Source organism: Cryptosporidium bovis (assembly GCF_009768925.1).
Source record: "Cryptosporidium bovis isolate 45015 chromosome Unknown contig_10, whole genome shotgun sequence".
Classification (NCBI taxonomy): Eukaryota; Apicomplexa; class Conoidasida; order Eucoccidiorida; family Cryptosporidiidae; genus Cryptosporidium; species Cryptosporidium bovis.
In genome coordinates this window covers 365,109-392,459 of record NW_027125029.1, presented here as the reverse complement: position 1 = coordinate 392,459, position 27,351 = coordinate 365,109, and the positions used below count along the sequence as shown (strand labels likewise).

The following is a 27,351-nucleotide window of genomic DNA, read 5'->3' as shown; positions in this document are numbered from 1 at the left end:
CTTAAATTATTTATCTAAATGTCAAAATAGGTATACATATTTGCAATTATAAAAAAAAAATTGAATAGTGATATATTGGGAATTGAGTGTAAAACAAACAGTGTATTTTGCATTAAACTTTACAGATATTGGCCTTATTTAAGACTGTTTACTGCCCTTGTCACAATAGTTTCTTTTTCCTGAAATTATACATTAAAATCACATCTATGAGCTGCATTATTTACTCATATCTTATTTATTTTGGCTAATTGTAAAACATATAAAAAAATAAATGATAACTTAACTTAAATATGTGGGATCTTCCGGAAAAGCTTAAAATAGTTGATGATAAAACAAAAGGAAGATGCATAATTGCAAAAGAGGACATAGAACAAGGTGAATTGATAATTAGGGAAATTCCATATTGTTATATACTACTTAAAGAATATAGTAATTTGATGTGCAATTTTTGTTTTCGTTATTTTAGTGAAAAAATTAATTTCATAGAATGCAAGGAATGTGGTAAGGTGAAATATTGTTCAAAAAATTGTCTCGAGGAATCAAGATTAATCCATGAAATTGAGTGCAGTATATTGAGTTTGAATATCATTGATGAAATAGCAATAGAAGTTGGAGTAACATATGATAGAACACTGTTGCTACTAAGATTTTTAATTAAAAGTATAATCGAATTAACGTCAAATTCACGTTATAAAGCAAATTCGGAAAATAATTGTCTAATTCCAAATTATAACCAAATATCTATACTAGAGGATAACATGTCTAAATTTCCCGAAGACACTCTAGAAGTATATAGAAGGTTATCTAATAGTCTAATTAATATTCCAGTAATAAGTGAAAAAATAAAAAATAATAATCTAAATAATAAATTGAATGACAATCTTTTACTCAGAATAATGTGTATTATTGACAGTAACAGTTTTGGTATACCCATATTCTCGTTATTAAATAATAAAGGTCACAATGATGGTTGTTTATACAATCCAAAATTAAATTTCATTCCAAATAATTCTTTAGAACTTACATTTTCACTACTTAGTCCAAACATTACAGGCTGGGGATTATTTTCTTTTTCAAGTTTATTTAATCACAGTTGCGATCCAAATTGTGGTTTTATTGGTGTTAATAACAGTTTGGATGATAATAATAATAGTAATAATGATAATAATAATAATAATAATTTTAACAGCTTATATATTGATTTAATAGCAAATAAAAAGATTAAAAAAAATGAGGAAATATGCATAAGTTATATTGAAATGTATGATTCAAGAAGAAATAGAATTAAACATTTATCTCAGACAAAATATTTTTTTTGTCAATGTAATAGGTGTTCTGTTGAATTTAACCTTAGCAAAGATAAGTATATTGAAGGTTTTTTATGCTCAAAATGCTTCGATAATAGTTTAAGCCTACTTGAAAACACTGATAGTAATTTAAATATGGATAATACATTACTTTTTTCAAAATCAATAAATGAGTTATACAAATCGACCAGCTTATCATCAATTGTTGATGATAGTGAATATCTTATATTCCAATTAACTAATACATATGAATGTGAGAACTGCAAGGAAACATTTTTTGGATCAGAAACTACAAAAGTAATCAACGAATTTAATAATGCTATTTCTGAGGCTGAGAGATTGAACAATGAAATGTGTGATCTTTCGTCAGCTGTAGAATTACTGATTAATATTGTAGACAAATATTTTAATAATGACGATCCAAATATTACTGTAAAGCCTCATCCTATGAATTATTTATTCTACAGATGTTATAAGTTAATTGCGTTTTGGAGTATCATTCTGGGGGAATGGAATAATGTGGATAGATATGTTTCATTTATGATTAATTCACAAATATTTGTTTCAAACAATAACATAAATAATGTTGATATATCTAATCTTTATGCAACAAAGGGAGTTGCTTTATATAATTTAAACAGATTTTCAGAGTCAAAAGATGCATGGTCAAGATGTAAATTGATCCGAAAAATATGTTGTTGTATTAATCATCCTCTTTATTCCCTCATTCCATTAAAGTTTTTTTAGCTAATATTCACTTCATATATATATATATATTTAGATTGTTTTGGCGCTCGAGGGTACCAAATATTGTATAAATTTTAAGCTTGCACCTAAAGTCTTAAAATAATTAAATTAAAAAAACTATCAGAATAAATACATTAGAGGTAGAGAAACAATTTATCTCTTACATAAATAGTCCATATGGTCTATGTCATTTTATTCTATTAGTGTGTAATTTTGTTCTCTTGTATTTTGTTGATTAATAGTCTTTAATTAAACTGCAACAAAACAATAGAGGCGCTAAAAGTATAACTTTAAGTCTTTTTACTGAATGTGATAATTTTTAATTAATATTAGGTAGTAATTGAAGCAATTATTAATATAAGTGTATAGTTGCTCACTATTCTTAACAATAAGATTAAGTTGTTCATGGAATTGTAACTAGACAACTTTCTTGTTTGATAATTTTTTCTTGGTATAAATATTATAAATAAATCGTGATCATGAAATTTTCCATAAAATCATTTGTAATATTCATTTACCTTATGACACCATTAGTTAAACCACAACTGTTATCAACAATCCATGATGTGAGATTAAATGTTCTTGAAAATGTTGGATCATGTGATTCATTGTTGTTTAGATTGTTATCAATAAATCAAATACTTAAGAATGACAGTAATTTTCTTTGTAACACATTTAAATTCAAAATACAAAAGGTAGACACACCATTAAGTGAATTAAGTTGTTCAATATATGGGTCAACTTTAATTGAGTGTGATGTTAAAAATTCAATTGTATCTGCAGAAATGTTAAAACAACATTTCATGAAGTCAAATAGACCAACAATGAGGGATTTATATTACATAAGTACAATATTAACGAATTTACCATCAGATATTGCTAGCGTGTTAGGAAAAGACGATATAATAGATGATACTAATGAACTTATAAATGATGAAATAAGTAAGATTAAAAAATCAAAAAATATTTTAATTGATTATGATGATATATCATATTTATTTGGAACAATATCTCAATTATATAAAATTGGCAATAAAAATACAGGTCACATTAAATTGTTAACTTCAATATTAGAGTGGGAGAACAAATTTGAAGTAAATAACATATTGTCTTTAGAATCATATGTTTTATATTTTTCATTAATAACAAGAGCATATTTTTATTTGAAACGCCCTACTAATTTTGCAGATGTTCCTATTAGTATTCATCAAATGGTTCTTAGTCTTTCAAAAGCTAACATTAAAGATATAAGAAACATTAGTATTTTAAATGAATATATTATAACGAGAAAATTGTTAACAGAATCAGGATTACATATAATTCAAGGATTTATTTCAAACGAAGACAGTAAAATATGTTCATTTACATTTTGTGATGCAAATGGTAAAATAATAAATGAACTTGAATTATCAGTCAAAGATAATAGTTATTCTAGTTATGTTACTATTAATAATATTCCAAAAACATGTGAATATGAATTAATATTGAAAAATAAAGAAAATAATCAAGAGATAACAAATAAAATTATTAATGATCTTAATAAAAACTTATTTAAAATAAAAGTGTTAGGGAAATCAATAATTTCTAAGGAAACAGTAATACCCATATTAAATGTAAATAATAATATTCAATCTAACAAAAAGTTACTATTAACAAATAAAAAAATATATTTAGGTAAAGGAATTCAAGTAAAAGATAAAAATAACAATGGTTTATTGCTTGAATACAATAATAATATCCAAATGTTTAAAATGGTGATTGTTTTGGATACTAACATTAAATATTTTGATTACTATTCAATATTTAACTATGCTGGTTTTTTAGAAGTAAAAGCTCTAAAACCATTAGATACTATTGGTACAAGATCCATTAATTTAATAGCAGCAATCATTGACAAAAATTCATTTAAATTTTTCATTGATTTAACTAAAGATAAATTTATATGTTCATCTAGTGAGTTTTCTATCAGATTTTTACTAAACAGCATTTCTCGTGAAAATGAAGATAACTTATATGAATTTAATACCAATATAATAATTTATAAGAATGAGAGTGCTATTTTTGATAAATTGTGCCCCTTTAAGATACATCCAAATATGGCCAAGTATTATCCCAAGGAGGAAATAATATATAAATTCAAAGAACCAAGAAAACTTCCTGGCCCATTATTTCCATATTTATTTTCAATTATCATTTTATTCTTTACTTTCCTGTTATTCAAAACATGGAACAAAATAATAAAGAGTGATAAATTTAAGTTCAATTTTTCAGTAATGAATTTACTGACATTTGTTTCATTAGTAATATCATTTTCAATAATATTATGTTATTGGCATTCTTTAGATATATTCCAGTTCGCTTATATATTCACTCCTAACATTATTTTGTTCTTTGTATTACTAAGATTTTCACTAAATAAAAAATACCAGAATATGAACAACACAAAAATGAAAACGGTTTAAAAATAATTTATTTCTATTTCACAGAGAAATATAAAATGTAATATATATCAACTTATTTTGATGAAAATAAATTCATCTAACTGAATGGTTAGTCATAATACAACATTTAAACCATGTAAATTAATCTAAATTATGATTTTAATAACAATAAATATAGTGATATATCTATTTTTATATTCAAAGTCTAAATATTTATTATTTTACTCCTTTTTTTAATATAACAAAGATTCGTCATCCCAAACATATGAATTGCAAAGTCCTTTAGTTATAGTCTTAAATATTTGTGGATTTTCGAGAGCTGCAAAAACTCTTTCTTTGTCTTTAAGTTGTTTATTTATTGCATCCTCTAGCTCGTGAGTGCCCTTAACTACTTTTATTATAATTTTAACAGTATTTCCAAATATTGAATATAATTTAAAAAATATTGAAAGACCTATTAAACTGGCTTGAGAGCAATTGGTAACTGTCGGTTTAAACAATAAAAACACTATTTTATTATTATTATCTATTATTATGTTATCATATGAAACAACATCTAATTGTTCTAGAGTTAAAGGATACTCTGGATCCATTATATCTTTTACTGCATCGTATATTTCCTATAAAAAAATTAGTGAGTAATTATTAGAACAAAAGTGATTAAAAATAAACATACAGATTGAGTTATAATCCCGTCACTTCTATTTACTAGATATTCATCAGAAAATAAATATTTGGCTGTAATATTAGTAAAATCATATTTATCCGCTGGTTTAAAATACACCGTTGGATTTATATTGTCCATATTTGTGTTTTATATGCAATTTTTTCTTTATTTCATAAACTAGTCTCACTATTACAATGCTTACCTATTCATATTTTTCTTTAAACATCAAATTTCCCTCCAAAATCTTTTACCTAAAAACTCATAATTCACATGAAAAAAAAATACATTTCATTGAATAAATGAGTAAATATATGAGAAAATAATAATTACATTGTCTAAAAGATAAGTACTGCCTAATCTATTATAAGCGAATACCTTAGTTTTTCACTGTCCATTCGGACAAAAATAAGAACATCCTAAGAATTACCTAAAGTAACACCCACGTTTTAACTCTTATTTCTCTATTTTGTCACTAAAATAGGAAAAGAATAAAACTATAAAAAGAGTTGATAAAAATAACATTATTAGATTTATCCTTAAATAACAAAATATTATACAAATTCATTCAAATAACTAGTATTTAAAATTTTATTGTCCTTTTCATTATGAAGTTAATTCATCTATAAATCAGATATTGTAACCTCTACCTCTACACCTGGATCGATATTAATAGATGTAATTTGTCTTACAACATCACTAGAAGAGTATAAATCAATTACTCTCTTGTAAATTCGCAATTCATATCTGTCCCAGGTCTTTGAACCTTCGCCACAAGGTGATTTTCTTGTAGTTATTCTTAATGTCTTAACTGGCATTCTAACTGGACCCTTAACCTTTAAGTCCTTTTGTTTTGCACTCTGAATTAAATCAGTACATACACGTTCTATTGACTTCAAATTCTTGCTTGACAATGTAATTCTAATTTTGTGTAATTGTACTTGTTGTTCTGTACCAAATTGGCCAAACTGTTTGTCTGATTGCTTCATTACTGCTGCTGACATTCTTAAAGTGAATGGTCGTTACTTTCCTTCCTGGATATTTTAAATAAAATATTAGTTAATTTAATTTTAGTCCAAACTGCAAAAAAAACCGATCCCCTAATTTCAGTCTTTACACCTTATTTACAAGTCTTTAATTAATGCGGTAAATATGATAAAAAGAAAAGCTATATATATATATATATATATATATAATTGCTACTTTATAAATAAATAGTTAATATTAACTTTAATATTTAATTTATTATTGGTAATACGGTGATCCCGTCTCATTTGTACCATAAAGGCGCCACATTTTAATAAAAATAAGCCTTTTGCTATTACTTATTTAATGTTAATATTTCATTAATTAGTTTAATACATGTATTGTGCAATGCAATACATGTCTTCTCACCAATAAATAACCAATTTTCGGTGTTAAATTTACGGTTATCAGTCATTTTATCTTTACTTAAAAATATTTGTTTCTGACTGTTCCAAAGTAATTCCTCTAGTATAAATAGTTCTCTAAAAAGTTTTCTTTCTATTTTATTTTGTTTTTGAAATGTTACAGTAACTTGATGTCTTCTTGCACCTAAAAGTTCCAAAAATACTCTTATTGTTTCTAAGTCTTCGTTTAAATCTTTATTTACTTTCATAGATGCTACGAATGCGCATTCTCTTGATACATGTTCCTTTAAGTAAGACCATTCTCTATAATTTTCAATTAGATAACTTGAACATAGTGTTATTTTTTTTCCTTTTTTTTTATTTAATACAGATATAATATTTATTGAGCATTGAATTAGATATATTATTATTTCACTAAAGAATTCAAATGACGCTAAAAATTTCCCGATCCAATCGAAATCATCAGTATTTGAGACAAAATTAATTTCTTCGTTTCTATTATCTGTTTTTATAAAACTTGTCGTGTCAACCTCGCAAAACTCTTTATCTTTTTCCAAGTTATCATATTTAAATACGTACTTTTTATTTGATGCAAATTCTGTTTTATTTTTAATAATTTGTCTAAAAATATTCTTGTAATTGTTTGTTGTTACGTTTGGATTATTTGCATACATTTTATTATTAAGTACATTAATCGCATTTTCATTATTATAATTGATACTTATCATTGGCTCAATTTTATCTACTATTTTCAGCATACAATCTATGGCATCTCTTTGTAGTGATAAATCATTTTCCAATGTAATTAGTATATTTTTAAGTTCATATATTTTATCAGAATAACATTTTAATCCTTGATTATTTTTATTTTCTTTTTCAAATAGACCCAGTAAAAATATCAATTTAATTAGTATATCACTTGATTCGTTCCTGGTTTCTTTTAACTTGAATACTTTATCAAATAAAGTATTACTTTTTGATGTAATTGCTGTTGACCAGCATGTATACAATCTTTCAATTTGTATAGATTGAATTAGTTTTTCTAAATAATTAATAATTGTTAGTATTAATTCACAGTATTTTTCTGATATAATTGTTTCTGGCTTACAATTTTTCATTTCATATTTTGAATCAAATTCAAATTCTGTTATATTTTCGATTTTTAAACTTGAAAAATACATTTTTACTGAATTAATGTCTGAATCATAATTCTCATTTATTAATAATTTAAAGTTATTATTCATTCTTGTCTCATTATTTTTATTTGATTCTAATATTTTTTTAAATTTAGAATCTGCTAACTCAATATCAATCTTATAATTTGATGAATTATCAATTAATGAGTTATTTTTTATTTTTGTTAATAATTGTGTCGATTGAGGTGTTTTTAAATTGTATTTATGTTTATTTTGTAACAATGATATATCTTGAATTGAATTCAAGAATATATCTTCATTGTTATATTCAAAATAATCATTAGCTAATATATTTTGACAGTAGACTAAATTGATTTTCTCTTTAATTCTTGTTAAAGGAATATCATAATTGATAAAAATATCATTAAATATTTCATAATATAAATTTAGTATGCCAGGAATAATTTCATCGTGATTATTTACCTCTTCATCAGTTACTATATTATTACTGATAAAATTATATTCATTGACAAACTTTCCTGCAGTAATTGTTCTATTTTTTTGAAATCCATCTTTAATACATGTATTATAGTCATTATCAACCAATATTCTTTTATTATTGTTCTCATCATTATGTATATTATCAATAAAATCTAAAAATTCATAATATTTCACATTTCCATAATAATCTTTTGGTGCTAATGCAAATAACCAATATGATTGAATAGATGTTATTTTTGGAAATAATAAATATAAAACAGTTTTAAAATGTTGTTTTGAGAGTGAACCATTATTTTTTTGATCAAATAACTGGAATCCCTGTATTAATGTAATATTTTTAGTTTCTTCTCTATTATATTTTGAATTATTTAAATTGTTTAATAAAGTTATTGGTTTTAAAATAAGACGCATCCAATCAATAATAAGTAAATTTAAGTATCGTTTATTATATATTCTTGAGTTAGAACCTTCATCAGCCACTTTTAATATTACTGGAGAGGATATTACATTTTTATTTATAGTTATATTCTCATTTTTGTTATTTATTTGAATTTTGTTCCAAATGAACATCTTGTCAATGAAATCACATATTTTTGGTGATTCAATTTCATTTAATAAATCAATTGATTCATAATTATTAATTTCAGATTTGAAAATTTGTGTATTCACATTTTCTTTATTATTTTTAAATGCTTTTATATATTCAATATTACGCAAATTATCAAAAGTGTTTTTATATTTTATTCTGTTATCAACAATATTATTTATTCCACTAATATTCTTATTCTTAGTTACTTTTGAATGAATAATATATTCAATGTATTTTAAAAAAAAATATTGTTCTGCTTCAGAAATGCCAATATTTAACTCTTGGACAAATTTTGAAAACCATTCAATTGTAACTTGTTCTCTTTTTATATCTATTCCATAACAACATTTTAAATTTTTAATGAATAATTCATATATTCTCTCCTTTTTTGATATTATTTTTGACTTTTCAATATAATTAAACAAATGATACTTGATCCTTCCAACTAAAATACTAAAATATTGATAATAAAACTCGGATATTGTTTCCAAATATTCATCGTTGTCGAAATATATACCATCAAATATACTGTTTGTTTTTATTAAAATATTAGAAAATATAAAAAATGGAAAAGTTTTCATTTTTTGACTTTTTGAATCATTCAATTTTTTTTTTACACTCTTAATATTCTTTATTTCTCTCATCATAAAACGGCTATTTATTTTTTTGTTATTGTGTACATGATAATTATTTTCCATATTTTCATCGGAGTCGTATTTTTCTAACTCTTTAAATGCCTTATTCACCATTTGAAAATCAAAATTATTGTAATTATTGTTATTATAATTAATTTTATTTTGGTTATGATTGACAATATTATTTATATCATTATCATTTTCAGTACTAGCATACTTTTTATTGGTGAAATTTGTTTCTCCTTTGCCATTTTTTTCTTTTAATGGTATATATAATAATGATTTTTTGTATTTACTAAAAATTAAATTATCTAATATCTGATCAGGGTTAGGTCTTATTGTTGGATTCCTCGATAATAATTGTTTAATTAATGCAAATAATTCTTTGGAAAAACAGTCAGGTAATGGCTCAATCTCTTGAAATGATATATTCCATGCAAGTGAAAGTAAAGAGTTACCTGAAAAAGGTGGTTTAAGCGTAATTAATTCGTATAATACACATCCAAATGACCATATATCACTTTTATATGTATATGGTTTGTTTTCACACATTTCTGGTGACATGTACTGTGGTGTTCCTATTGATGTTAGTGTAAATGACATTGACATACTTTGCATTATTCTGCTTATTCCAAGGTCACCAATTACTATATCCCCATTATCTCTTATGAATATATTTGATGGCTTAATATCTCTATGTATTATTTTGCATTCACTATGTAAATAATATATTCCTGCAGCCAATTGTGAAGACCATTTTAATATAATTTCTTCTGATAAATATTCATTCTTATGTATACACGATTCAATCACTTTTCCAATGTCACCATTATTACAATATTCCATCACTATTACAAGATAAATATCATCATAGATAAAAGACTCATGGCACTTTATAACATACGGATTGCTTATGTTTTTCATTATTTCCGCCTCTTGTAAGCTTCTCTTTTTATCATCATCATCCATCTGAGAAAGATCAATACATTTTGCTAGCCATATTTCATTATCAATAATATTTTCAACCTTATATGTGCTACCAAACTGACCCTTACCAACATACTCTATTATTCTATAGTTATTTTTTATAAAATCAAAGGATGAGTTTCGTGGTAGAAAAGGTATTGTTAATTTCATTAAACCAATTACAGTTTCTATTTACCTATTTCACCTATTACTATACCAAATAGTTATATATTTAATTTTAATTATTTTACTTGTTTAATAAGAAGATATTTATCATCACCATTAATTTTGATTAAAAAAATTAATTTTTTTCCTACTTTATGAATTATTATTTGACTTTCTTACCCCTTATCCCACTATTTAACGTTTTTTATTCTCATAATTTTGACTTAATTCATTCAATATTATATTTTCTAAAATAATAAATTCATTAATTATTTCAACAATTAAAAAAAATTTGTACCGGCGTAACCACATGTATTGTTTAATATTTGCATGCATGCAGGTGCATGAGTAAATAATACATAGAAACAAACATGAAAAAATTAATCATGCTACAATTTATATTTCTAAAAAATCAACTAAATTTAGACATATTTGACAAGAGATATATGCATTTTTCAACATATATTTCTCGGATAAATTATATGATTGAGTTACACAATCAATATTGACAGTGTCATTATTAATTAAATTTTTATGAACAAATGTAATCTTCCCACATGAACTACATGATAAATGCTTGAATCCTGAAGAAATAGTAATAGGTTGAAATGTGATTGGACATATAGGTAGTGAATATATACAATCATCGTTGTCTGTTTCGGTTTTTTCATTTAGTTTATTACTTGAATTATGGGAGCAGATAAATGAATTGTAGTTATCATCCGAAAATAAATTACATTTGGTTTCTTTAATTTCCTTTAAATATAAATAATTAAGCTTATTAATTTGAATTGGTATGTTATTATTAATGCAATTCCAAATATAATATTTGTTATCATGTTTATCAACCGTATAATCATTTTCATACAATGTATGTATCTGAAAATGTATGTAATACTGCAATTTTTTAAGATAAGCAGATAATTTTTCCTCTCTAATTACTATTAAGTTATTAATTTGATCGTTGGAACGTGAATATAAAAATACAATTAAACATCTTATTGAATTAATCATTCTGATCAAGTAAATAAACTTATATTGAAATATAAATATTTTTTGTCTATTTTCATTAATATTAGAGTTACATATACCAGAAATTAAACTTATGGATGAGTCAAAAAATTCAATAAGTGTTGTAATTGTTGATTCAATATAATTTTCTTTCATGTCAATAATGTATTCCATATATTTTGGTATAAATGGTTCTAATTCAACAATGTAGCAAATAAATAGTAACAATAGATTTGAAAATATGTATTTAGAATTGTTTATATAATTGTAAAGATCTTCCTGAAACTCGTCATTAATATTTAAGTATGACATTGCATTAATTATTATTCCACTTGGTATATCCTTATAGAATAAATAAGTGAAGTAGGACATTAAATCATTATCAATATTATTATTATTGTCTTTATATTTGCTATCATCATTATCTATTTTAAGTTTTAATATTTTACCAAAATCGAAATTTAAAAATGAATAATATGGAATATTATTATTATTATTATTATTATTATTATTATTATTATTATTGTTATTGTTATTACTATTATATGAATCCTTTTTTTCATTAATTTCAATATTACTTTCTTCATTGGAATCATCTATAGTTGGTATTTTATGCATTGAAAGTGGACCACAAAGCAAAAGCCTAATATCATTCAAAATAAACAAACTTGAAGTTATTTCCGATAAACGACCTAAAAATGAGTCATAGTTGTAATATTCAACATCAATAGTACCATTTATTAACTTGCTAACATTTGAGAAATGAATGCTTATCCTTTTTGTTATATGATCTACAACTGAAAATGGGTTAAAGACTAGTACAATTCTAATGGTATTTAATTTAATTGAGTATAATAATGCAACTGAATAAGCCTGTATATCATTTATAGTATAATTAAATTGGCTGGGAATAGTCGAATTAACAAAAGAAACTAAAGTGTAATCTTCGATGTTATTTTTATAATTTTGTATACTTAGTGGAACATTTTGTAGGCTTTCAAATGAAAGTTTATTTGTTTGCGAGTTACTTGGATTATTTAACTGTTCATTATTAAAACCAGTAACAATTTGTTCAAAATTGGGAAATATTGTTTGAGAATTGCTCAATTTATTCATGGACAATGTTTGAACTGAAATAAATGTATTATTATCTAAATTAAAACAATGTAAAATACCAAACCCATTTTGATCTATAGAAAAAAATGTAACATTATATAATTTACCATCAACTAACGCGTCATTCATAGTTTTAACAGTTTTAATAGGTAATTTGTGTTTTAATAAGTCATTAGAGGAAACCATATCAATATTGATAAAATTTTCATCTATTTGTATTGTTCCAAAAATAATATTTGCACTATATGAAGCGGACCAAATGTACTTATTAGTATTATTTTTTTTATTATTGACCAAACAACAGTTTAATGATGAAATTGGTATTGCAGGAATTATTCTTTTTAATTCCATAAACTTAATACAATTTAATATTTCACTTTCATTGTAATTGAATTGAATTAATAATATTCTTCCAATCGAAGTACCTATAAAAATTTCAAAACATGAATTATAAATATGCGACTCCCAGGTATCTGTTATAAAACAACATGTAATTATTTCGCTATTACTTAATTGCGGAAGTTTTGTGATAAATATAGGTTTGCATTCAAAATATGGAATGTAAGGAAATTTATCTAATAGTTTTTCATCTTTTAAATTAGTCATTTTCTTTAATAGACAATTACTTATATTTTCTTTGTAATTGTATATTGTAAAGTGATAAATAACAATAAAATTGTTCCAAAAACATGCAATATAATATGAATATTTTTCGTTTAAATACAAACACACTTTTTGAGTAGAAAATGAGCATGATTGAATTTTGGGATTTTCTGTATTTAAAAATAAATCAAAATAAAAAGAATCTGTTATTGTTTTATCGAGTTTTTTCATCTCAGTTAAATCAAATTCAACAATATTGTTACTATTTATTTCTTTATAAAGTAAGTCAAGTAAATCAAAAGAAGGATTTGGGGAATAAGATGAAAGAGAGAATGAATCTACAATTGGAATTAGCCAAATATTAATTAATCCATTATTTAATGATGTATGTAATACAGACCATCTAAAATATATAAATGGACCCCAAATAATCTCATCTACAAATAATGGCTTAATATTTATTTTTTCATAAACATCTATCTTAGTTAGATTATTATATGTTTTTTTTGGTTTATAATCATTCCAAAATCTAATAAATGTATCCATCCCCTGTAAATCAATTACCATTCTATTAAATGTATTTGATCGAAGAAGTGGGTTACCGTTGTTACCATCTATCATTGAATTTAAATCGATAATAGTAATCTTTAAGTTAATGCTATATGCAAAATAACCAATATTATTTAACCCAGAGCTAACATTACATCCATTTACAGATGGAAATCTCGCTAGAGACCAAACATTCATGTTTATTTAGTTTTATTATGTAAATATATAATTAATATAAATTATAGTTTCAATTAGGAGAGAATACTTAACAGAAATAGCAACATATATATTTAAATCTGTTTTATTGACGAAAAAAAAAATAGCTAGTTTTTGACCGCAAGTAACATGATTTTTAGTGCGAGAATAAATATTGGAAGTGAGAATAATTAAATTTATTATAGTTTAGAACATAATATATTTTGAGTCATATATGAAATTATTTGGTAGTATTGAAGCTATTTGATTGAAATTAATTGATTTTATAGAGTTTTGTGAATCAAGTAGTTCTGAATATTTGTAGTCAATTTGATCATATTTAGGTAAGACATCTAATTTACTAGATTTCCATGAGAGTTTGATTATATTTGGAAATCTATTGACATTTAAGTAATTTATTTTTTTACGCTTCTTCTCAAAATCGAATATAAAAAAGTAAATGCAGAGTTGATAATATATTGATATAGAATTCGTATTAATTGACTGAATAGTATTTGAGAATATAGGTTGAATTTGATGTGTAAATTCCAAGTCCCAAATATTACACCTTTTGTATTCATAGACTGCAGTTGTTCTAATATTATTTTGATTGTCCGAACTGCTCTCAATATTTTCGATTCTATTTATAATAACTTGTATTTCCTGAGTTTTCCAAATACAATTAGAAAAATCAAAGTGAACAATTATTGGTGATTTTTCGGTCCAATTATTCAAATTTTTTATGTTACAATTAAGTACAAGCTTGTTTTTGTAATTAATTGTTAAATTTTCGGTGTTATTTCTTTTATTCTTGTCAGTATTCTGAAGTAATTTTCTCGGATAATTTATAATTGACGTCTCATTTTCCCATAATAGTTCTAGAGAAGATTTTGGATGATTGTTTAAATAATTATAAATATTAATTCCATTACTTGACTCAAAGAATCTTAATTTATAAATATATGATTCACTTTGACTCATTATTTTATTTAAATAGTGAAATTTCCTATTATAAATATTTAAAATATTTTCAAGAACCTGATTATTGCTATTTGAATTAAACAATTCAATATTAAAATAGTTATTTGAACCTGAATTCGTAATATTAGTTTCTGTTAAAGAAGGTATCTTTTCTATTGTATTGTTATTATCATAGTTATCAATATAATTTTTATCCATGGCAGTCATTGGAAAATAATGTTGATTTTTACATTGGAATTGATTTAACTGAATTTTTAATGAATTAGGGTGTGGTCCTAAACATTTAATATCGAATTTTACTTTTTTTTGAATAATTGGCAAGTTTAAATTTGTTTTTATATCATTGCCACTTTGCTCGTTGATGTTTGTATTATTGAATTTAATATTATTGATACCAATTGTTATCAATGTGATATAATTGAATGATATATATCTCCCATTATATGTTGGAGGAATAAACGGTGGTAAGTGACACGTGTACGTAAATGTACCTATATTTCCCTCTGAACCAACTAGTTTAATGTCACTTGCAAGTATGTATGGATTACTTGTAAATATAGTTTTGTTTTTACCGTTAATTGCTCTATTACTTTTATTTCTAAAGTTAATTATATTAGAAAATAACTGATTTATTGGAGCAGGGTTTGAATTTAAAATATCTAATAAATCATTTGAATATGTTGCAAAACCATAAAGCTGTATTATAACATAATCCAACAGCTCCTCATTCTCTAATTCATCATCCTTATTATTACTATTGTTACTTGTTTTTTCTGACAAATTTTTCTGATAATTCATTTTTATATAACATCTAACTTTTTCTGAGCTGTAATAATATGGTTGATCAAAATATATTTCAATATTATATCTAACTGCATCGATACAAAATGACTCTTTTTGATTAGCATTCATCTATGTATAAGATACTATTTGTAATATTACCTGTTTAAGATTTTTTTTCTACAAATCTATAGAGAACAAATTATACAACAATGGTGACAGCAATAATAATAATAATAATACTCAAAGCCTCTAACGTAGAAGTTACATTACAGAAGTAAACTACTCTTTAACTTTAACTTAATTTGACGGCCTAAATTAAGATCATTTTGCGAAGTCCATAAACATCCAAAAATAAGCTTTCACCTAAAAATTATAACTCAGCGGTAAAATAGATATATTAAAAACCCCACACGCTAAAATGGAAAATATTTGAAATTAAAAAAAAAATGAGTGAAAACGACAGTTTTCTTTTTTTTTTTTTGATAAAAGAAAAGAAATTACATTTAAAACAAGGAAATACTGTGGCAATGATTGAATTATCAAGTTTATATTAAAATTTCATTTAGGGTTTAAAAGCCTATCAATGGCCCTGTTAATACTTCCATCTGACTCAGATAGTGCTCTTATGCATGCCTCGGTATCTGTAAAGCCCATATTTGAAAGAACTTCAAGTTGATAGTTATAATCTTCCTTTTTTGCACTATTACTAATATTATTATTATTATTATTATTATTACCATTATTACTATTATTATTATTATTATTATTATTATTATTATTATCATTACTATTATTATTATTATTATCATTATTATTATTGCTATTATCATTGTGTGTATTATTGCTCTTGATATTTATATCATTGTTAAACTTCGTCTTATCGTCGTTATTGTTTACATTGATACTGACATTATTCTTGTTATTATTATCAACTTGATTTTTATTCGCATTAGATGACAATTCCTGATTTAGTGGATACAAACTAGAAGTGTTTTGATTAAATAAGTTAAACAATGTATCGAATGTACTATTTATACCAGGATATTGGATTGCCTCATTGTTCGTATTACTAATAGCATTAAAATTAGCATTAACGTTGTTATTTGATGAATCATTTATATTAATATTTCTCATGGCATCAATAACAGCTTTCATTGCACTATTACTATTGTAGTAATTAAAATCCATAAAATTTGTTAAATTATTAAGTTGTGAGTTATTTGAATTTCTCATATCATTATATATATTGCCTAAATTTATGTCTCCAAATAAATTTAAAATATTATCGTTGTTAGATGTTCTGGAAGTTAAATTGTTACTTTGTGCATTACCACTGTTATTTCTACTGTTAATATCATTGATATTGTTGTTTGTGTGATTAGAGTTCATATTTGAAACAGAAGATCTATTATTTAAAAATCCACTATTTCCAAGTCCAGGCAAACTTCTTATATTATGTATTTCAGAATTTTCAGTCCTGCCGAAATTTAATAAGTCACTAAATTCATTACCAAGTCCAAAATTAAATAAGTTTAAAGGCGAAGAGCTTGATGATGAACTTGACGAATTGCTAGCCCATGGATTAGGAAGGGCTTCAGAATTAGGTCCAGATGTTTTATCTATTATATAATTATTGCTATTAGAATCGCTGACATTATTGTTTTGATTGTAGAGAGCAGCATCCCACATTGGCTCTTGAACAGTGTGATACATTCTCTTTAGTGCACTAAATCCACCGGGAATACTTTCAATATTACTCATTGCTCTATCTGAATTTCTCATCATTTCCTTCATCAATTCTGGATTTTTAAGAGCATCAAGCGACATTTGAAGGAATTGTGGATCATTAAAGATATGATTAAGTTCAGGATTTTGTTCTCTCAAACTTTTTATCTGGGGATTAGAATCTAACATAACCTTAAATATTTCTGGATCATTAAATATATTCTGAAAGAATGGAGAAGACAGTGCTGAAGAAAGAAAATCATCGCCTGAATAACTAGGCATATTTAAATCTAAATTTGAAGAATTATTTACCCTTTCCATACCTGTATTGTTATCTGATATACAGCTTCTATTTTGAGGTGAATGAGCCAATATGAGTGTCGATTCATTATCTAACCCGTAATTGTCTATTAAAGACTCGTTATTTGAGAGAACCTTGTTCTTCCAAACTAATCTAAATTCATTTGAAGGTATTTCACAAATAGAACTTATTATCTCTTTAAGTTCCAATACCGTCGTATCATTTACATTTAACAATTCAGGTATTTCAAATACTTCGCCATTCAGTTTCTTAACTCTAATTTTTACAAATTTATCTTTCGGCACAGTATTGTTGTTCAACATGTTTAATATAATTTACTACTTGTTCTTTATATATAAATCTGAAATGATAATTTTATAAATATTTTCTATTTGAAAACAAAAAGAGGGAGTTTTAAACTTCAGCAACACATTATCCCAAATTAATATTACAAATCCGGAATTATATTACCATAAATGTACTAACAATTAATATTAATAAACATCTAAATTACATATATGATTAACGTTTAGTTAGTATTCAAGTATTGTATTATTGATATATCGTTCAATTTTACTCTCGATATTACCAATGTTGATATCACAAACTATTATATTATTAACAATGATACAAATATATATATCTCCAATTAACAATATACTTTAATAGGAATTTAAAACAGAAAAAAAAGTCTGAGGATCAATAAAATTTAAGAGAATTATTTGTTTTAATTTATCATTCAATATACAAGATATATTTTTTTATTAATATATATTATATTTGCGCTTCAATTGTTTTTTTTTAAACGGTGTATTTTTTATTTCTTCTTGGACTTAGTTTTGTTATCCTTGAATTGTAATTTTTTTAATTAAAATTTTAAATCCCTCTAATGGTTTATTTTTCCCCTCTAAAATAAATTAGAGGGGTTTAAATTATTCCCTAGTAAAATATAAATATACACTTTTTAGCGGCAATATTGTGGCGCATTTGTATTTTATGACTAGAAATAAAGCAAACTAAATTTATAGATTTTGTTAATAAAATATAATCAAAAGTTATTGTTAAAATGCAAGTTTGTTATATATACACGATATTTATTATTAATTCTCATACCATAATTTTGTTTGTCTAGTATCACTATTGTTAAGAAAAAAAATACCGAAACATATATAGTCAAAGCTATTAAAAGTGATTATATTTAGTTTAGATTACATTAATAACGATGTAAGTCCATATTAAATTAATAATTATTTCATTAAAAAAAATAAATGTTTTAAGAGCGAAGTAGTGCAAAACGAAGCTTATATATTAATTATTTATAAATTAAAAAAAATAAAAAGTGTGTATTAAGAATATTAAATATTCTAATGTTATCGGTGATTGGTAACTGCTAATTGGGATGTTACACAATATTACACAAATAATTAAAGTAAAACCATATCTAGTTATGAATAACGTTTAATTTAAAAACAACTCTTAATAGAAAAAATAACCTAATAAATAAAACAAGTAGTTGTTATTAACGAATTAAAGACTAGTCAACATAAGTAGTACATTTTTATTGTATTAAGATTTTAGTATACCACAAGAGCGCCAACATTTCAGGCGGTTAATAGTTTCTGTACCCCACTAAAGTGGCATTAAAGTATAAACAAGATTAAAATGAGGAATTATAAAATAACGTGGTGTAAAATAAAAAAATAGTAAAAATATACACATTTTAATACATTTAATAAGTGTGATATATACTAGGAATATATATATTCATTGAACAATAAGTGGTTTCCATCAGTAATGAATATACAGTTGACAAAGTAGTTGTTAGTGGTGTACGAACTTGACTAATATAAGTTGTAGATATTATTGATTTATACAAATAATATATTTAAATAACAATATTATTCATATTAATTAAATATAGAGTATTAAAGGTATAAATTAATATTGTTATATCAAATAAGTTTTAATATTATATAGGCACAAATAATGCCATTGAGATTAGATATAAAGAAAAAGCTTCAAACCTCAAGTGAAAGGGTTAAAAGTATTGATTTTCATTCTACGGAACCTTGGATATTGTCTGGTTTGTATAGTGGTACGATAACTGTTTATGATTATGAGACACAAAGTTTAGTGAAGTCATTAGAAGTTTCAGAATATCCAATAAGATGTGCGGTTTTTGTATGCAGAAAACAATGGATAATAACATGTGGTGATGACTTACAAGTTAGAGTATATAGTTATAATACTATGAAGAAAGTAACAAGCTTTGAGGCCCACAATGATTTTATAAGGCATATGATTGTTCACAGTAAATTACCATTATTATTAACGTGTTCGGACGATATGACAATAAAAATATGGGATTGGGAGAGAGATTGGATAAAAGCACAAACATATCAAGGGAGTTCGCATTATGTAATGATGATACAATGGAATCCAAAGGATAACTATGTTTTTGCTTCTGTATCATTAGATAGAACAATAAGAATATGGGGAATACCATCAAATATTTGTTCAATTACAAATTCAACTGTTAATACACCAAATTATACACTATCAGGTCATGATGGTGGAATAAATTGCCTGGCATATTCACCTTCTGCAGAGAAACCATATATAGCTACAGGAAGTGACGATAAAACAGTTAGAGTTTGGGACTATCAAACAAAACAATGTATACAAGTATTGTCAGGTCACACAAAGGCAGTTAGATCGATACTGTATCATTCACAGCTCCCACTAATACTTTCTTGTAGTGAGGATGGTACTATTAAAATATGGCATTCGACAACATATAGATTAGAGTGCACATTAAATTACATGTTAGATAGAAGTTGGTGTTTAGCAGTAAATGAATATAATATATTAGGAATAGGTTATGATGAAGGAACTGTTGTACTTAAATTAGGTTCAGAACAACCGCTATCTACATTGAATAGTGGAAAAATAATAATAGCAAAAGGTACAGAAATATATCAAGCTAATTTAAGGGCATTATATAAAAATTCTCAATGTTCACTATCACCAAATAATACAAATGAGTGGGAATTTGAATATGAGGATGGTGAAAGAATAGTATTGCCATTCAAGGAGATAGGGTGCAGTGAAATATATCCCCAAGATATAAGATTTCATCCCAATGGGAGATTTATATCGGTTTGTGGTGATGGTGAATTTGTGGTGTATACAACACAAACATTAAGGAGTAAGTGTTTTGGTAAGGCAGTAGAAATGGTATGGTCTATTGACGGTCAATTTTTTTCAACAAGAGAATGTGGTGGACGAATAGTTGTTTACCATAATTTTAAAGAATCTTGTTCATTCTTTCCCAGTTTTTTTGTAGATGAAATATTTGGTGGACAATTATTAGGAGTAAAATCAAATGAGTTTATTTGTTTTTATGATTGGTTAGATTGCAAACTTATTCGTAGAATAGATGTTTCTTCATCATTATGTAATGTATATTGGGATGAACAGGGTAATTACATATGCCTATCTTGCTCAGACATATTTTATATTCTTAAATACAATAAGGATGAAGTAGATAACCATTTAAATTCAGTAAATTCGACAAATTTAAATGAAGGTATTGAAATGGCATTTGAATTTGTGTCAGAAATAAATGATAAGGTAGAAAGTGGTATATGGATATCCAATTGTTTTATTTATGTGACTTCCCAACTCAGATTGCAAATATGGATGAATGGTTTTATAGATTCAATAGCTTATCTACCTGAAAAATCTGTGTACTACATACTTGGATACATTAAAGAAATACAAAGAATAGTATTGATGAATCGTGAGTTTAATTGCATAAGCTATTATTTGAATATAAATTATATAGAATATCAATCTTGTATTGTAAGAAAAGATTTCGAAACAGCTGAGAATGTATATTGGAATAGAATACCTGCAAATTTACATACAAAAATAGCTAAATTTTTAGAAATACAGGGTTATAAGGAAAAAGCTTTGACTATAACAGATGACTTAGACCAAAAATTTGATCTTGCAATAGATTTGGGTAAATTCGAGTTATGTGTATCTATATTACATGAAATATATAGGAAAGACAGAGAACAATCTTATTCTGGTGATAATCTAAGTACTACTAGTAGCGTTAGTACAAATGGTGGTGATGAAATAGATGATTCATATTTTGATGATATATCACCAGTAAATAGAAAAAGATGGAAAGTATTAGGTGATATTGCATTAGAGAAGGGTATTTTTTCATTAGCAATTTCATGTTACAAACAAGTACATGATTTAGATTCATTACTACTTATATATTCAAGTATTGGTGATTTAGATGGGCTTAGGTATATAGCTAATATTGCTGTCTACAAGAAACAATGGAATACTGCATTGATTTGTCACCATATTTTGAATGACAAAGATTCTTGTATAAATGATCTCATTAATTCAGAAATGATTCCATATGCTGCTTTATTTGCAAGGTGTTATTCACCTTCTAATATTAATTTGGTTGTTGAAAAGTGGAGAGAGTTAAATGAGGGAAAAAATAGTGAAATACTAGCAACACCTACGGAGAATAAGGAATTGTTTCCATACTTTGATGAAGCTGTAAGTTTAGAAGATGTTATTTATTCCAATGAATATAAAAACAACACAGTTCACTCGTGGGATAAACTAAATAAAGCAATCAATTCTGATTTACTTGAGGACTTTAAAGAAAAAGGTCCAAATTATATAAAAAATGTTATTTGGAATTGTGAAGGTGAATTCAAAATTAATGATAATGTGGATAAATATTATAATGAGTTTAAATTTGAAGAAGGAACCGGAAATGATAACTCAAACAATATTAATGATCTTTCTAATATTGTTCATGAAAACGAAGAACAGAAGAAAGTCTTTGAAAGTAATCTAAGCGACACAGAAAATAAATGTGAATTATTTGCTGAACATGAATTAGAATTTAATAACGAAGAAATGTCATCGAGATCAAATTATCATTCTCCGTCATTATCACCATCTCCATCTCCATCCCCTTCATCAAATAGGCATAATAAAAATAACGATGAGCAAGTAAGCAGTAATATTAAACATGGAGGAGGTAATCATAGTCAGAAACACAATAACCATCACTCTAGAAGACGTGGTGGCAACTCTAATATTAAAGATGATTGTATCAATAATAACAATACTAACACCAACTATAATAAACATAAAAATAGAAAGAATAGAAAATCTTCCAGAGGTGGAGGTCAAAACTCAAATAGAGACTATAATGATAATTAGTATTCTTTTAGAATTAAATTTAATTTAGGTAAAAAACAATAATGAAATATTAGTTTACTTTCTTTTTTTCATAATTTTTGTTTAATTGATTAACTGAAATGATAATTACAACTTAAATAAAATAAGTCGATTGTAATTGGACGAGATTAGTGGAAATTTTAGATGAAAGGAAATGGAGTAAATACATCATTTGTTAATAATTTTAACACTATACTCGATGTAAATGTTTTATTTCACTTAAATAATTTAATATAAGCTATATGTATAAATTTTTTACACTTGAAGGAACTAGAATACCTTCTCAAAGAATATTATATCATACAAGTCACGAAGAAAGAAGAAACAAATTGCATACATACACATGATTGAAAGTACAAAAAATGATTTTATATTTAAATTAGTGAATTTTACACTTATTTCCTGCTTTTCAGTTACAACTATATACAAATTAAGTCAGTCCAAGTATTAAAAAAATTAACTCCTATGCTATCTTTTAAATACAATTCTACAAATTACACTCAATATTTTATTCACTTATTCATTGTTTTGCCTAAGAAAAAAAAACATCAGAGAAAAAATGATATCTTGACTAAAAATATTGATATTTGTTAAGAATTAATATTATTTATTTACGTTTAATCTAATTATGTAGTTTTTTTCTAGTATCTATTAGATAAAATTCTTCTTTGAGTATCATCTGCAGCAGGGAAAGGTATTTAAATGTTATTTCAAATAACAACTACATTATCAGTTTATTTCTTTTGGAATGCGATTATTATTGATTTACTTCTATAGTAAGCTCGTATGAATGAAGTGGATACAAGTGAGACAGAAATATGCAATTTTTTTATATTTAATAATTAATATTAACTTTACTTATCAGAAATTGATCTAAATTGAAATACTATTTCTTCATTTAACTGAGCGAAGTAGCTCTTTATTTCTTGTTCTGGAAGTCTCGGATCAAGGAATTTCATTGATGTAACCTTATTAATTGTAGCTCTCATTGAATTGTAAATAGTCGACCAGCCAATTTTTTGTTGCAATTGGGAAGAGTCTTTGATGGCTTTAAGAGAAAGGTCGTATAAATTTCCAATAGTTTTCATCATACCAAGAGTTTTCTGTAATGGACATGTAAAATCATAATCAGAAAAGGCATTTTGCTGTAAAAAGTCCTCTCTAATAATTTTAGCGACCTCCAATACAATTTTCTGATCTTCAGAAAGTGAATCTTTACCTACAAGTTGGAGAATATCAGCTAATTCATTTTCTTTTTGTAATATTTCTGCCATTTTCTGTCTTAAATTATTGAATTCAGGATCAACTGAGTCGAAGTAGGGTTCTAATACTCTTGAATATTTACTAAATGACGTATTCCAATTAACCGATGGGAAATGCTTTCTTTGTGCCAATTTCTTATCCAATCCCCAAAATACCTGCACTATACCGATAGTAGCAGTAGTAACAGGATCCGAGAAATCACCACCTGGTGGAGAAACGGCACCGACAATTGTAATAGTGCCTTCCCTATCAGGGGAACCAAGACATTTAACTCTACCGGATCTCTCATAGAAAGATGCAAGTCTAGCTCCTAAATATGCAGGATAACCGGAATCAGCGGGCATTTCTGCAAGCCTACCAGATATTTCTCTTAATGCTTCTGCCCAACGAGATGTAGAGTCAGCCATCATAGATACGTTACAGCCCATATCACGGAAATACTCTGACAATGTAATGCCGGTATAAATGGAAGCTTCTCTGGCAGCCACAGGCATATTGGATGTATTTGCAACAAGACATGTTCTCTGCATAATAGATTCTTTTTTTCCATCGACAATGGTGAAAAGCTCAGGAAACTCTGTAAGTACTTCAGCCATTTCGTTACCCCTTTCACCACAACCAATATAAATAATTACGTCAGAGTTGCTATATTTACTGAGAGCCTGTGAAATACATGTTTTACCACAACCAAAAGCTCCAGGAATTGCACATGTACCTCCTTGGACAGATGGGAAGAGAGCATCTAATACTCTTTGACCAGTTAACAATGGTGTATGACCTTGTAATTTTTCAAGGCATGGCCTTGGTACTCTTACTGGCCAACTATGATACATAGGATAACTTTTAACAACGCCATCATATTCAATATCAATAAGATTATCGTCAATTGTGTAACTACCCTGAATAGGTAATCTGACTACTCTTCCTTGTACATTTGGAGGTAACATGATACTATGTGTTTTAAATAACGAATTTTCATAAACAGTACCAAACACGTCACCACCTGTAACTATATCTCCTACTCTTAAGTTCGCATTTGGTGTAAATTCCCATAATTTATTATGATCCAATGAAGTTACATCAACACCCCTTGGAATAAACATATCTTTAGTTGACTCAGATATAAACCTTAGTGGCCTTTGAATACCATCAAAAATATTATCCAGTATACCTGGTCCTAATTCTACAGATAGTGGATGGCCAGTTTTAATTACTGGGTCACCTACTGTTAAACCGAAGGTATCTTCATATACTTGGATAGATGCTGTATCACCTTCTAATCTGATAATTTCACCAACTAATTTTTGGAAACCCACTCTGACAAGTTCATACATTTTCGTACCACTCATATTCTCTGCCACAACCAATGGGCCTGCCACCTTGTAGATGGTACCACAATTCTGTTCTGACTTCATTTTTTAATAGATAATTTAAATACAACTTAGTTTATTATCTTAAATAAATGTAAAATACAATTAAAATAGATCTTAATTTATCTTTTATTAAAATTTATCGCAACAAATAATAATTTGAAAAAAAGAGAAAAAATGTATGTGATTCGTATATAATGATCTTTTATTTAGAATTAATTGTGATTGAATTAATATCTAAATATATATACATATATATTCGTATTACTGTTTAAGTTGTTTTAAATAAAAAAGAACTTTATTACGGGTAATTTAATTAAAGAAAAAATATAAGCCAAATATAGGAATATCCAGTTAAATATACCTATATGTTTTTTCTTCTAGTCAACAAATATATTAAATTACACCCTTAAATTCCTCCTTTCGTTCAAATTAATATATATTTAAAAAAACTATATAATTTATTAAATATATATACAATTTTTCTTTTCCTTTCTTTTACTTTTCGCTAATTTAGTATAATATTTATTAGACAGATAGACATAATATTAAAGTTTTTATGGTGTTAGGCTTTTTAAGGTAAACATACCGCCACCGGGTAGAACCTTTGTTATTCCCTCAATAAATTATGTATTATTATTAATTAGAAGTATTACAATCACTAGTTATATACACATTAATTACTAAATATTTTAACACAAAACCATATATTTAAATTCAAGAAACATATGTGAACTTGAGTTTTTTTTAAATAATTTTAATTAGTTATTTGCAACTTTTTTTTTCTTAATTTTTTCTAGCAAAAAAAAAGAGAAAGATCATTCCTTTAATTTTTCTTTGTTTTCACACAAACGCAATAACATCTCATTTCCATGAACCAATTAATATCATATTGAAACAAGGTTTATTAGATTTATATCCTTCATTTTTTTTTAATAAACTTCAAATGAATAATATTATACTTGAATTTCAAGGCACTTAACTATTCCTTATTACTAATAACTAATGATCGCTAATTATTCCAAAGTTATATAGAGCTTATTTTTATCTTAAAATGCATCTACCTCTACTACTTTAGTGAACAAATATAGGCGGGTTATTTTACATGCATTTTTCTTTTCTCTTTAAATATATTATTTATTATTAATAGATTGAGGGGTTGTATTAATAAGTTATAATCTTTTTTTTCTTTTCTACTTAGTTACTTATTATTTTAAACAAAAAATTGTTATTAAATGCTAACAACAAAAGTGGGTAAATATCAAATTAATAAGAAATAAAGTACATAGAAGTTGTTCCTTAAAATTATACACAGAGAAAACACAAATTAGTAAACATTTTCATTTATCATTTAAGACAGATTTTTTCCCACTAATTAGATCTATTGTCATTATCAGTTTTATTTTATTCGATTACTTTCAAAGTAATTGTTCAGATTTAACTTAATGATTTTTTTTCTATAACTATTTAAAATTCGAATACAATTTGTATGAATTATAAGCATTTAGGTTTAAAGTAGACAAAAAGACACTTCATTAATATTAAGAATAATATCAAGTTAATATCCTGAATCAAATATTAAAAGAAACTTATAATTAACTATTAGACATATATCAAAATTAAATA

The 27,351-nt window shown here is 25.4% G+C and overlaps 10 protein-coding genes across 10 annotated transcripts; 3 read left to right on the top strand and 7 right to left on the bottom strand.

Moving 5' to 3' along the window:
* Positions 1–290: 290 nt before the first annotated feature.
* FG379_000284 (uncharacterized protein) lies at positions 291–2,054 on the top strand (the record flags this gene model as incomplete). The annotated part of the gene is made up of 1 exon (XM_067325694.1): positions 291–2,054. The coding sequence occupies one exon, from the start codon at positions 291–293 to the stop codon at positions 2,052–2,054; it is 1,764 nt and encodes a 587-aa protein (XP_067183238.1).
* A 479-nt stretch (positions 2,055–2,533) lies between these two features.
* Positions 2,534–4,516, top strand: FG379_000283 (uncharacterized protein; the record flags this gene model as incomplete). Its single annotated transcript, XM_067325693.1, has 1 exon — positions 2,534–4,516. The coding sequence occupies one exon, from the start codon at positions 2,534–2,536 to the stop codon at positions 4,514–4,516; it is 1,983 nt and encodes a 660-aa protein (XP_067183237.1).
* A 212-nt stretch (positions 4,517–4,728) lies between these two features.
* FG379_000282 (uncharacterized protein) lies at positions 4,729–5,300 on the bottom strand (the record flags this gene model as incomplete). The annotated part of the gene is made up of 2 exons (XM_067325692.1): positions 4,729–5,115; positions 5,172–5,300. The coding sequence occupies 2 exons, from the start codon at positions 5,298–5,300 to the stop codon at positions 4,729–4,731; spliced, it is 516 nt and encodes a 171-aa protein (XP_067183236.1).
* Positions 5,301–5,782: 482 nt separating this feature from the next.
* On the bottom strand, positions 5,783–6,163 carry FG379_000281 (40S ribosomal S20; the record flags this gene model as incomplete). The annotated part of the gene is made up of 1 exon (XM_067325691.1): positions 5,783–6,163. The coding sequence occupies one exon, from the start codon at positions 6,161–6,163 to the stop codon at positions 5,783–5,785; it is 381 nt and encodes a 126-aa protein (XP_067183235.1).
* Positions 6,164–6,480: 317 nt separating this feature from the next.
* FG379_000280 (uncharacterized protein) lies at positions 6,481–10,548 on the bottom strand (the record flags this gene model as incomplete). Its single annotated transcript, XM_067325690.1, has 1 exon — positions 6,481–10,548. One exon carries the CDS (start codon positions 10,546–10,548, stop codon positions 6,481–6,483), a length of 4,068 nt encoding a protein of 1,355 aa, XP_067183234.1.
* A 390-nt stretch (positions 10,549–10,938) lies between these two features.
* On the bottom strand, positions 10,939–14,019 carry FG379_000279 (putative low complexity; the record flags this gene model as incomplete). Its single annotated transcript, XM_067325689.1, has 1 exon — positions 10,939–14,019. The coding sequence occupies one exon, from the start codon at positions 14,017–14,019 to the stop codon at positions 10,939–10,941; it is 3,081 nt and encodes a 1,026-aa protein (XP_067183233.1).
* A 204-nt stretch (positions 14,020–14,223) lies between these two features.
* FG379_000278 (uncharacterized protein) lies at positions 14,224–15,909 on the bottom strand (the record flags this gene model as incomplete). The annotated part of the gene is made up of 1 exon (XM_067325688.1): positions 14,224–15,909. The coding sequence occupies one exon, from the start codon at positions 15,907–15,909 to the stop codon at positions 14,224–14,226; it is 1,686 nt and encodes a 561-aa protein (XP_067183232.1).
* A 429-nt stretch (positions 15,910–16,338) lies between these two features.
* FG379_000277 (UBA TS-N domain-containing) lies at positions 16,339–18,129 on the bottom strand (the record flags this gene model as incomplete). The annotated part of the gene is made up of 1 exon (XM_067325687.1): positions 16,339–18,129. One exon carries the CDS (start codon positions 18,127–18,129, stop codon positions 16,339–16,341), a length of 1,791 nt encoding a protein of 596 aa, XP_067183231.1.
* A 1,663-nt stretch (positions 18,130–19,792) lies between these two features.
* FG379_000275 (coatomer complex beta) lies at positions 19,793–23,074 on the top strand (the record flags this gene model as incomplete). The annotated part of the gene is made up of 1 exon (XM_067325685.1): positions 19,793–23,074. The coding sequence occupies one exon, from the start codon at positions 19,793–19,795 to the stop codon at positions 23,072–23,074; it is 3,282 nt and encodes a 1,093-aa protein (XP_067183229.1).
* An 872-nt stretch (positions 23,075–23,946) lies between these two features.
* FG379_000274 (vacuolar ATP synthase subunit A) lies at positions 23,947–25,770 on the bottom strand (the record flags this gene model as incomplete). The annotated part of the gene is made up of 1 exon (XM_067325684.1): positions 23,947–25,770. One exon carries the CDS (start codon positions 25,768–25,770, stop codon positions 23,947–23,949), a length of 1,824 nt encoding a protein of 607 aa, XP_067183228.1.
* Positions 25,771–27,351: the final 1,581 nt, after the last annotated feature.